The sequence below is a fragment of the Osmerus mordax genome, chromosome 9 (assembly GCF_038355195.1).
Source record: "Osmerus mordax isolate fOsmMor3 chromosome 9, fOsmMor3.pri, whole genome shotgun sequence".
In the NCBI taxonomy this organism is placed as follows: domain Eukaryota; kingdom Metazoa; phylum Chordata; class Actinopteri; order Osmeriformes; family Osmeridae; genus Osmerus; species Osmerus mordax.
Window position 1 is genome coordinate 11,260,054 of NC_090058.1, and position 13,044 is coordinate 11,273,097.

A 13,044-nucleotide genomic window follows, 5' to 3' on the forward strand; every position below is an offset into this window, starting at 1 on the left:
GGCTTGAGGTACGATAACAACATGATGCTCACAGTATAGACATTAACAGACAGTAGCTTTCAATATTTGTATTTATTTTATATTTTATTGTCTACATCACATAACATGTTATTTAAGTTTATGTTTATAAGTAAAATATATATTAAGTCATACAGAATGAACTATTATTATACAATTATATAATAAACAATGAAACAATCGTACATAGCCTGTATTTTATGTTTACATTTATATACAATATTCATTTTCAGTATAAATCAAATATCTTATGTACAATTATACTTTAAATGGTGAATACAAATAGGCCTACATACATTTCCTATGTTCATATAAATTGGATTATTAAGTAAGATCTAGAGTTCAGGATCTCTAGTCTTCCCAGAATAAAAGTGTCTCTTTATGGTTCCTGACTGACTGAAGCTGTTCCCACACTGGTCACAGTGGTACGGCTTCTCTCCTGAGTGAACACGCTGGTGTCTCTCTAAGGTTCCTGAATCTCTGAAGCTCTTCCCACACTGGTCACAGTGGTACGGCTTCTCTCCTGAGTGAACACACTGGTGTGTCTTTAAATGTCCTGACCGACTGAAGCTCTTCCCACACTGGTCACAGTGGTGATGTCTGGCCTTTTCCGTGTCCATGCTTCCCTGGATCGGGGGGAGGGAGGAAGTGGTGTTGGGGCGTGGTGGAGAGGAGGACAGAGTCTCTGGTCTGATCTCTCCACTCCTCAGCAGAGAGACGTACAGGTCATGGTGGCACCACTTGATGTGCTTGTGGAGGTAGACCTGGGCGGTGAAGGAGAGAGGACACTGGGAGCAGGAGAACACCTCATTCTGGGACGTTTCTATCCTTCAGGGTTCTTGCAGGTTTCAGTAAGTCAAATTTAAGACCTTTTTAAGACATTTTAAGACCATAAAGATTGAAATTTAAGACCTACACGACGCATCACCCCAAAAAATATTCAAATCAAAGAAATTCCGAAAAAAACATTTTATTTCAATTAATTCAGTCATTGAAAAAGCATAAATTTAATTTACAGATAATCACATTAGTAATTTTTGAATATTTTTTATGGCAAATGAGTGCATGGGCCATTTTGGTGTCTATTCTGCTTGTGTGTTTACAAGCTCATCTATCTCACTCTTAGTTTTTAGACACATCATAGCCTACTGTATAGTAACAACTTGGTGAGGCCAGCCGGCACAGCGGCTGATGCACATGGAAACAGTGCCTCAACTTGTATCTAACTATCCATTATTTTGCACACTGATTTCAGCCTCTTAGAGGCTATCAAAAATTGTCAAGGCTGACTATATTTCAAGTCAAACATGACATGGGGTATTGGGTTAAGTTTTCAACCAGCAAAAGTCACGTCTCAGTTACACGCCATAGACTACGATATCGCCCCTGCGAGAGGTTAAACGACTTATGACCTCAGAATTCAACCTGATGTAGGGGCCCAACCAAGCCATGGATGGTGTCCCATTCATGGATTCTAGCGTATGTTGAGAAACAATTTAGGATAGTGTGTCGGTGTATTCTTTCAAAATGCCATGGATGTTACTGAAAGTATTGACCAAAAGAGTAGGTGGTGAGGTTTTTTGGACTTTTGCGGATCGAATCATGAAGCATGACGATAATGCGAGAGCAAGGCATTTTGGGTAATATACTGCAACAGTGCCTGCTTACCACCAAACCTAATGTGTCTGCGGCAGTGGGTCCCAGACTGCACAAGCATCTGGGACCAGAGGCTATAACAGCATGTACCAGAGGCTATAACGGCATGTATCATATCACACAGGTTATGGAATGTGGACAATATAAGAAAGATATGCAGTAGGGAAATAAGTTTATTACATTTCTTCACACATGAATATATAGCGGCATAAGTGACATTTTACAGAAAGAGGAAATCACTATCAATTTCAGATGGATGAGTGGCCAATATGTCAATCAAAAAAACTAACACGCATTGTTTACACTCTCAGACAGACTTAAAATGTTTACAATTATTGACAGTAACCATTGTGTGATTGTGCTGCTTCATAAAAAAATGCATCCAGGTGAACTAGTTCAATATAAATTAGATGCAAATTTGCTCTTCATTATCTTCTATCATAAATGAAGGAAAATATTATATTACAATTATATATTCCTATATTTACATAATACTATTATTAGTATTATTAGTACTATTATAATTATTACAGTTAAATGGTTGATGTGTGGAGAACAATTTGAGAATTTAGAGTATCAGTCAAAGCAATTACTGAGAAATTAATCTAGTTTGTTGTCGCACACTTTACGGTAGGTGTTGAAATCAAAAGGTTAACAATGCATAGTCTACATGTATACCTTCCAACCTTGGACTTACAATACAGGATATATGGAGCCTGCCTACTCAACCAATATAGTAGACAGTAGACATTAACTGAAAAACGAAGGACTGTATAATGTTAGCATATACAAAAATCCTTGTTTGAAAGTAAATGAATGAGTAATGCTGAGTAATGTTTAGTACAAGGCACCACCTACTATCAACTAGATTGTGCAAGCAGCCTGTTGGTTCAATCAAAGTTCTATAAAAGGCCAAAACTGTAGCATAAGCTTTGTCATTGGAGAAGTATTCATGAGGCTTTGAATTTGAGCAAACCACAAGCTGTCTGTAGATTATTTATTTTTTGTGCATCACAGCCCAAAACATTCCAAGAAGCAGTCACTAATGTCATCGATTAATGCAGCTATTCTGAATTAAAAAACAGAAGCTCAATTTAACAGGGGCTGAAAATGAACCCAATGTTACTGGTGAGAGAAGTTACTACACGTTACTTCAGGGGGATACCGGTGGAAGTCCCTCTTACCACCTGTCTTGGTTACCAGCTGGATGTCCGTAATGGTGATATTGTGACTCACTGCCTTGCACATGTCATAAAGGGTCAGTGCGGCCACGGACGCGGCCGTGAGCGCCTCCATCTCGATGCCTGTGCGGCTCGAGGTGTGGCAAGTTGCTGTGATGACAACACTGTGCCGCGCCTCATCAAGGTTATACGTGACAGAGGCGTGGTCCAAGGGGACTGAGTGACAGAGCGGGATGAGTGCTGCGGTCTGCTTGGCTCCCATGATGCCGGCTAGCTGTGCAACTGCTAATGCATCGCCTTTGGTTAGTTGATTGTCGCGAAGCAAGCGGAAAGCAGTAGGTCCCAGATGTATAGTGGCATGGGCTGTGGCCATGCGCCGGGTGGGAGTCTTCATGCCCACATCTACCATGGAGGCTCGGCCTTCGGAATCAGTATGAGTTAACTGGGCTGTGGAAGTACCGTTTGTCTGGAGGCTGGCGTCCTCCTTCGAGCGTTCCTGTGTTCCTTTGCCTTTGGGAATGACTTTGGAGGCATTCCTGTGACACAGCCTAATGCTATTGGCCTGAGTGGTATCTATTTTGGCATTGGTCCGTAGTGTGCAAAGGGAGAAAATTCCAGCCATTCTTGTGACGTGATTCTTTATTTTGTTAGGACGTTTGGCTAGTGTGTACTTGTGGAACTCACTGTGATTTTGACTTAATACATATGTGTGTGTGTTGTGGTCAGGGGTCTTCATTTGAGAAAAAGGGATGTGCGGGGCTCTTGTATATTCCTTGACTCCCTCAAAAAGGTTTTTCTTTACAACATAGGACCTCTTGTGGGATCCTGAGCAGCTGACATCAGGTCCTCCTGTTGAAACAGGACAGTCTGAAAGGCACAGTGTGTTCCCACTGTGTTGAACACCCATCCCAAAGGACTGGGACGGTTCAGCAGCCATTGGTGAAGTGAGGACTGCTATATCACGGAGATAGGAGATGGGGATAGTGTCCCCCTGGGTTTCTTGGCTCACGGGGAGGGACAGGGTTTTTTGGCATGATGTGTCTGCAAGATGAGAAGAACATTTATATAAAAGGTAAGTGCAAAGATTTGTGGAGCCTGCAAGGATCAGTTACTAACATATACAAGCAAGAAGGCTAAATTGGGGCTTGGTATTTTATTGAATACCATCCACTAACATTGTCGTTTGTTTTTGGAAATTATCAACACAAAAAAAAGGGGAAAGTTTGGCGTTAATGTTTTACGTACAGCCAGATCACCCACCGATGAGGATCATGGGTCTGTTCTTCATCTGGGAGATACTGAACATGCCTGCGGACAGTCAGAGAGAGAACTATTTAAAGGAAACATTGTAGCGGCTGACTACCTTTGCATTTGACGCAAACTGTGATGCAGTGGGAAAGGTTCCATGGATTTCCCTGTACTGCCATTTTATTACATTTTCATTTAATTACATTACCAGTACTGTTCATTCTGGATATTCAGTGTCAACAAGCACTAGATGCAAATAATTAATCTTGACTGAAATAGTGTGCTATAGAACCAATGTAGTAACCTTTCCTTTGTCCATCAAACCAGCACATTTAACAGAAAAGTGAATGCTGGACAAATGGATAAAAATGACCCTGTCACTGCCACAGTCCCTTTAAATAATAATTTTTTGGGTGGCACACATGGTATTTTAATAGAACTGTAGGCCTCCATAGTCAGCCAAGTGTTGCACCTGCATGTTGCTTCTTCTTCCTGCCCACAGCAGCACCAATGATCTCCAGCAACTCGTCTTCAGATGCCCCGGAACGCAGACAGTCCCGCAGAGACACCTCAGAGTTCCCAAATAAACATACCTGTTGAAAGAGGAGGTATATATTGTGATATCTAACTGTTCTAAGTACATATTTCAACTTCATGTGCGGAATTATACAACGTGTTAATGGAATAAAATCTTTGCACTTGATCAAATCCCAAGACACTCCTTCCACAACTTTTTCTAGATGAGCGTTTTATCACTTAGTATCGAAATTTTTTAAATCACACAGGGATAAGATAGTTGACAGCAATCCAGCTCCTATTTCTGTGATATTACTGCCAGCCACGTTGATTCCTGCCTTTCAAGGCTGCAATTCTGTTTCCTCTCAGCAGATGTCGCTGGGGCACCCTCGTACAAGTTCTGTCATTCAGACCTTCAGGCATGTTTTGTTTCATATACATGGCCGTTTATGTGTAGACTATGGTAAGCTCCATTCTCATATCATGACATTACTTTATTTACAATGGTAAAATGCTAATATGTACCTATTGTTCTCGACTGTCAGTCGAAAATGAAAAGGTCTGTCCTTAACCACTGATCAGGTAACAATAATTAAATATTACAACCAATGATTACATTATACTGTTTGGAATGCTCTGAATATAATAAACAATGTTTGAACTATACCCTGCTATATTATCTCATATTATATTATCTCATGAGAACATGGAATGTAAGGGCAGGGGTGCAGATGGAATTTTTTAACTGGGGGGGACCAAGCTGTCAGCAAATGATTCCAACTCAATTAGTTATTTTGTGTAATATACACACACACATACATACACACACACACACACTGAAGCTGCAATAAACATTAGGATGTCAATCACGCACCAAAACATTATGCCCTCTGCAAATGTTTTATTTAAACATTTGCTGATCTCAGCAGGATGTAAATGATTACAAATATAACAATGTGTATGAAAACGGAAGTATAAACACTTAAAAAACAGACTTACATAAATAAAAATAAGTATAGCCTACATAGCATGAAATGTGAAATGAAATTTACACTTTAAATTAAATATTCGAAATTCCCTCTGCAAGTATGACTTTTCATTCTAATTTTTTTCCAACAATAAACAAAACTGATCCCCAAAAAAACAAAACAAAGAATTCCCTCTGCAGCCAAACAAATGTACCCTCTTGAAGCAGACTCAATAGGTCCCAAAAACATCTCTCTCATTTCCCTGAAGATATTACTGTGCAATATCTTGTCTGTCCAGTTTGTCAAGTCTGTCTTGGTGAATATGGCACACAGCAATGCCATTGAGCCTTTTTTGTATCATGGTTGATCGCAATCATGTTTTTAATCTGCGTAACGCACAGAAACTGCACTCTGCCTCCACAGATGATATGGGCACCACCATCAGCTAACTAACGTCATCTCCATGACAACTAGGAAGCCTAAAAGCACAAACGGTACGCAGCAGAGTCCAAAAATACTTTAAACAAGCATAATACACTTCTTTTTTTTTTTTTTTCAAGTGTTGTAGTACTTTTGTGTGACCAACGTTACACACGCTAACATCGCCTAATCAGCTGTGCAGGTATTTGGGAGTGGTTATTCGTTTACTTGGTAGCCTACTGAATGGAATTGGGGAAAAAGGCCATAGGTGTAGTGTTTGCTTCTGTTACAACATCATGTTCGGTGTAGTTATCTGCGTCCTTTTTGTTAAGTCTTGTATATGTAGCTGGGCCTACATCAAGAATGTCAATGCCCAGTGTTACCTTGTGTGATTTTTGCAAATGACTAAGACTGACTACTGTTTGGCTTATACTCCATCACCCATCACGCCTCCCAACAATTAGAATGTCTAAACTGTAACCTGTCGCAACGACAGTTATATTTACAATCACAAATGTCTCTCATTTCTACACTACTTGGACCTTGCCCTGACGACAAATGAAGGACATGTATTCTATCTAATAGTGTGCATATAAACGTCTGTGTTGCATTCACCTTTAGGTTTCCGTCAGCAGTGATGCGTAGCCGATTGCAGGAGCCACAGAAGTGGTCAGACATGGAGGTGATGAAGCCTATGTGGCCTTGGAAGCCTGGAACTTTGAATGTCTGTATGAGAAAAGGAAAATGGAGATGGATAAATAAAGAGTCAATCAAACGCAAAGAAGGGGGGAAACCAATTAGCTTCGCAGACACTGTAAGCCCACCAAAATGCATGGCCTGTCAGTGTAATTGGTTCTTGGGAGGACTATGCATTTAGAATACTAAATTTGGGTGCCATGAAGGTGTTAGATGTGTGGATTAATAATTCAGATAGTCTGTGAAACAATAGATGATGGGGGTGGGGGAACGGGGATCTAACCTTGGCTGTTTCTGTGTGTCCAATGGGAAGCTGTTTCAGGGAGGGCCACTGCTGCCTTATGTGGTCCAGCATCTCTTGGTAGCTCACCATCTTCTTGAAATTCCATTTGTTACCTGTTTGAGGATAATCAATAGTTAATTTAAGTAAATTAAATGTGTACTTTATCAAAGGCACAGATCATTGTGTGCATGCATTGGAGAATAGGATTCCACTATTAAAGTATAATTGAAGAATTACATTATTTTTTAGTCTGTACTCTTGTTTCTGACAGGTTTGAGGATGACCTGGTGAAATGACAAAGGTTCTATAGGTAATAGGTAAGAAAAAGGTTTTGTCCCATTTTTGGCCTACTGTACTGCATTTTCACTTACAGAGAATAAAGAACACTTCATAAAATGAAAGGCATATTGTCTTTATATGAGAAAGGGGAAGTGATAGCTAAATTAGAAATAATTGTAACATATTGTATCTCTGACTGCTCGCCCATCTCATTTCGTGTTCATGTTCTGAACTGAGAGCATGTCCACGTTGTCAAGAACTATATGAGGGCTGAGAATATTGTTCAGATAAATGTCTTGTCGTATTTTGTGAAACCACCATCAATCAAACTCGGAAGGCTATCGTGGAAGTTTTGCTGTTTCTTACTTTAATTACCGGTAATTTGTGTTACCTATTGCAGCTTTAAGAGATGGTGTCCTTACCATCAAAAGGCATGTACTCAATGAAGCGTACTTCAAGAGGTTTTTTCTCTGTGAGGGACACAAAGTCTAGCAGCTCATCATCATTGAGACCCCGCATTACAACACAGTTGACCTGCAGAGGGCAATGAAAAGCAGCAACCAAAGAGGGTTTAGAGAAATTGCATAGAGAAAGGAACATTGGAGCATGGTCCCAAATATAACTTGGGTATTCACAGACCTCTCTTGAACGGCTTTCAAATGTGAACCATTGGAGTACAGCTTACAGCTTGGGAGTCAGGTGGCTGAGCGGTGAGGGAATCGGGCTAGTAATCCGAAGGTTGCCAGTTCGATTCCAAGTCATGCCAACTGACGGTGTCCTTGAGCAAGACACTTCACCCTACTTGCCTCGGGGGAATGTCCCTGTACTTACTGTAAGTCGCTCTGGATAAGAGCGTCTGCTAAATGACTAAATGTAAATGTAAGCTTATTTCCCATCTCTATCACCCTTCCCTACAGGTCTTTAAATAGGTAGCCACTGATCCTCAATCCAATAAAATGATCCCAGAAATAGGATAATTGCAGAAATGGGTTGTTACCTTCACAGGGTTGTATCCCATCTCAATGGCTTTGTCGATGCCCTCCATGACCTTGTGGAACCCTGTCAGGTGAGAGGAACCCAACAATGAACACACAGCTAAAGTGTCATTTTCCACAACAGGAATAAATGACATGACATGACAACTTTCAGACATGAATTGGGGGCAAGAATATGCAATGCAAGTGATAAAAAGAAAAAGAATAAAGAAAAAGGGTCTGAACTGAGCTCAGAGTAATTCAAAACTGCTGAGTCACTGTTGCTGTTGTGTAAAATGGGTGGTGTGTGCAATTCCTGCCAAAGTAAATTCCTTGTCTGTGCAAACTTTCATGGCGAATAAAATCCTTTCTGATTCTGATGACTTGATGTAAAGGTAGTCTTTTATTTCATAAGAAAGCTTGAGAGCCAAAGCTGTAATAATCTTGAACAGCTTTTATGCATGGTATTCATTTTTTACATCTCCAATCTACTTATTAACATTTAAAGCCGTTAATATTTAGCAGATAATACAAAGTGTCCACTTTCAGTTATGTGAAGATCTCTCTGCATTTGAAAAGGTGTCAATTTAAATTTGAAGGATTGACTATGTTCCTTAAAAAAATGCACCATCACATCTGCTACAACCCATTACAAAATAAAGTTATTACTGATATAACTATCAATAGTTGTGAGCAGGTGGACCATTTGATAAACCCTATAGGTCCTTCTTGACGGTAAGATTGCTGAAACAAACAGTGAAAGCTTAGTGTACTGTAAGAGATCCGGCTCCAACTCCATTTCCTCCACTGCTGCTGCTTCTCTCCTTATAAGCCGTCTCAGTCCATCTGTCCTTTACTCTCATGCACGTGCTCCCCTGAATCCCCCTCCTTTCCCTTTGACACAAAATGTCCTCTGCAAGCCATTCATTTGGGCTCATAGGGGACAGCGCAATCACTATCCTTCCTAAACTATTACATTTTGAATCATTTTTAAACCTCTTACCTAAAGATAAATGTGTTAATACATCCCAAATACAGCTTTGGCAGGTCTCTATCCAAGCCAACAGTGTGCCTACCTTTCCTTCTGACGATAAACTCAAACTTCGCTGGCACCAGAGTGTCCAGGCTGATGTTAAGCAGGTCCAGCCCAGCGTCCTTCAGTTTGGGAAGTTGCTTGGCCAAGTTCATACCATTGGTGGTCACAGCAATGGTCTTCAGACCAGGCAACCTCCTCATCTCAGCTGTACAGTTAGACAAAGACAGATGATTGAACCATTTGAAGAGACAAGCAGGGAGAGGAAGACGTAATATACAAGCAAAGTGCAACAGGAAGCGTGTTCCAGTGTTTTCGGTCAGCGCTGACTCCAAACCCATGTGATTATTAAGAGGAAGTAGGAGCCTCAGGAAACTTTGTAATTGTTTTCAAAACTATTTCTGAGCCAGAAACAACTAAAAGAACACTGAACATAGTATACTTTATTAGTACCACTTCACACTAATCACCAAGGATCTACTTTGAATGGTATTTGTGACCCTGAGGTAGGAGGGATACTGGTGATCTGCACATGACCAGTGGCGAGGCTGTTCTCAAGATACCTCCTTCCTGTCAGAAGACTGGCTTTACACACACAGGATATGCTTAAGAGCCATGACCTATGATGTGTCTTGACTTGGATTTGATTTGGTAACATCAAGAACCATTCCCCTCTTTCCACTGATGACATGCCCATGTTTAACCACTAACTATTCAATCGGTGCAGTTACAGGCCAAAGAGAAAGACATGGCGGAACACCGTTTAACCAGATCAACCATGCCGTTGTAGCGTTGAGAATCCAATCACCCCTCACACAAGGTACATAAAATTGGGGGAATGCATGGAGGGTGAGACAGTGATATGGATCATTTCTCTACGGAAAGTGCAACATGCTAGGCTTCCATAACATTTCAATCTCTCGGTGGAGTAAGAGTCCATTAACGGGGAGTTTGTACAAGCCTAAGGGTTTGAATTTGGTTCTGTTCATAACGACTTATTCCAGCTACAGTAAAATACATCAGAGAATGATAACATAGTATAAAGAAAAGACAGATTCAGCTGGCCTGCCACACAAGTCATCACTTATGGGAAGCAAGAAATAAAACATGACTTAAACTAGCCCCCAACAAACCCATAGGAACCCATGCAGCAACATAACCTTCTCTTCTTGGTTGTTATCAGGATTTATTTCAGAAAATATGATAAAAAATGCTTCTCAACAACGTTGGGGAATGGTGGAATTCATTAGGGGAACCCTAACCCTAACACACCACCTGACCAACAGACCAAAAATCCCCACCCCACCCTACCAACCATGTGCTCCCTTTTCTACACGATTCCCAACTTCCTTACCCCGTCTTACCGATGATGTCCAGGACATCAGGTCGGATGAGGGGTTCCCCTCCAGTGAGGCGAATCTTCTCGACCCCCTCCCGTACAAACAGGCGTGCCAAGGTCAACACCTCCGAGGTGGACAGGAGTTTGGCCCGTGGGGTGAGTTTGACCCCCTCCTCTGGCATGCAGTACTGACCTAATGTTGGAGGGAAATAGGCACATATTCAGACAGTTAACACACAAATTAGTTGTGGAGTTTGTCCAATGAAATAATGGAATCCTGACTCAACTGACAAACTATACAGAGGTTCAAACAGATCAGGGTTGGAAGAATATGATGATGCTATAATCCGAAGTTAAATACAGAAATACAATAAAAAAGGAAGGCTTTTACTTAACGTAATAGATAGTGACTGTATGTGTGACGGTACTCTGTGGGGCCCGCTTTCGAACGATCACATGTGTGACGCTACTCCTTAACTTAAGCTGTCTTAACTGTGACACTAATTAGGCTTTCCCTTTAACTATAAACCTTTTTTATCTTAGTTCCCCTTTGCAGCCCTGAGCATCAGAACTTACAGCGAAGGTTGCATTTCTCCGTCAGGGAGATGCGCAGGTAGCTGTGCCTTCGATCAAAACTATCCGTAAGGAACGCGGAGAAGGGCAAGACATGCTCGCTTATGCGTCTCCTTCGCCCTCCTTGGATAGTCAAGTCCTGGATGTAAACAGTACAGAAAGAAAGCTTCATTTAATTATTTCTTACAGCATTTAGCTTTACTTTTTAACATTGTCATTTGTGCCTAAGACTTGCACACACACACCACACACACACACACCACACACACACAAAACTATAGGCCTGCTCTACATTAACAAAACCCCCTCTGTCGCCATCGATAGCCTGTTGTAGCCTACAAAACCTAAAATAGTTGTCAACGCATTTAATCGAACTGTGAAAAGAAGTAAGAACTATGGAATAAACAATCGACGTCGAATCACCGGCTGCATCACAGACACGAGAATCATGTGCATGTCACAGGCACTGCATAGTGTTTCTAAAAGTGCAGCCTAGGTGACGTAAGGGTCCCACGCCGACCCCTCTCTCAAATCGCCCCAATTGAAAACGGAATAAAAACGTTTTTTTTTTTTTACAATTAAGACTACCGAATTATTCCGATTAGCCACTTTAAATTATGTTCATACATTTCCGTTAAATTATGGGACATTCTGCCTCTGCAATATTTCAGGTTTTACAGTTAATGATTATGCTACCAAATTCCGCGAATCCGTCCGCGTTTTCCGTATCTCGGAAAATATGGCCCTAAAAGTCTTGGATATTTGAAGATGATCTTACGCTGATATGTGCATATATAAATGGTTAAACCCCCCGGTTTAGACTGCAAGCCAACAAAACAACATTAAAAACCTCAATACATTTTCAGACAACTTCATATTTTAAGAGTTTGTATAGCACGAACTCTCCATCTTTACATTGGACTCAAAGAAGACCTTTGCGACAGTTTCAACAGATATCTGCTGTCAAAACAAGGCATGTGCAAGGCTACTTCAGGCTACACTAGCCTATTTGTCAAAAACGATTGGCTAGACTCAGGGTTAAGCTTCGCAGTGAACATCAGTGGTCAACAATTCTCTCTTAACTTGAAACATAGAGTAGGCCTATTTAAATGTTCTCAATTCCAACTAATCTTGAAATGATTTACCTCTGTGTCGCTTTTGGTTGTTGCGACACTGAAGTTGGCTGTGCTTGGATCGGTCAGAGGTACGGGGACAAGTTCGTTCTCCTTTTGCGTAGCACTGGAATACCATCGCTGCATCCTCGTTTTTGTGCCTTGTGCGAATAGTTTCCCAAGCTGCGATGACAAGGCCACGACATTCCCAGATCCTTCAATGAGGCGGAAGCACCTGCTTTTGTTAAATACCATGGCGTACTTTTACCGAGTCTGTCTTCGTATTTGCTGTCCAAGTGTCACTTGAAAACACTAGCAGTGAATAACGGCAAGACAGAAACGCATTACGCCTTAAATGTTGCAGGAAGCACGCAGAAGGGGAGTGGGTAGGTTCAGCCAATCGTGTGCAACTGTGATAACGCTGCCGTCTGGGTAGTGTAGTGTAGTCTACGATTAATAGACGAGTAGAACTTTGACCTCAAAGTAAAGCATTACAATTACAGTAGGTTGTATCTTCGTGATGGGTTATTATGTTAGCTACATTCAGGGCGTAGGTTTCATTATAGCCTACATGAAAACGACAAAACTGCCCCCTATATTGTTATTAATACATTTTAATTTAATGGCCATTGACCGCACAATCAATTATTGAAAGAATTCTGTCCCATCCACATTTGAAAACTGTATCTTTACAACTGAGATTACAAATCCTTAATTACCTTTGACACTTTCTATTCTGTTATGTTTG

General features: G+C 41.0%; 1 protein-coding gene and 1 non-coding gene across 3 annotated transcripts; both read right to left on the reverse strand.

Annotated features, from left to right (window-relative positions):
- Positions 1-1,273: 1,273 nt before the first annotated feature.
- Positions 1,274-1,416, reverse strand: LOC136949658 (U4 spliceosomal RNA). Its single transcript, XR_010877459.1, has one exon. It is a non-coding gene; the product is annotated as a U4 spliceosomal RNA (small nuclear RNA).
- A 420-nt stretch (positions 1,417-1,836) lies between these two features.
- Positions 1,837-12,577, reverse strand: mocs1 (molybdenum cofactor synthesis 1). Of its 2 annotated transcripts, none has more exons than XM_067243687.1 (11): positions 12,330-12,577; positions 11,188-11,323; positions 10,637-10,804; positions 9,316-9,480; positions 8,263-8,324; positions 7,688-7,799; positions 6,987-7,099; positions 6,623-6,733; positions 4,576-4,696; positions 4,116-4,163; positions 1,837-3,896 (listed from the first exon to the last, which is right to left on the reverse strand). In XM_067243687.1, exons 1-11 carry the CDS (start codon positions 12,549-12,551, stop codon positions 2,797-2,799), a joined length of 2,358 nt encoding a protein of 785 aa, XP_067099788.1. In that variant the 5' UTR covers positions 12,552-12,577; the 3' UTR covers positions 1,837-2,796. The 2 variants fall into 2 exon arrangements, with proteins under 2 accessions (XP_067099788.1, XP_067099790.1); XM_067243689.1 differs by having other exon boundaries at positions 3,757-3,896; positions 4,101-4,163.
- Positions 12,578-13,044: the final 467 nt, after the last annotated feature.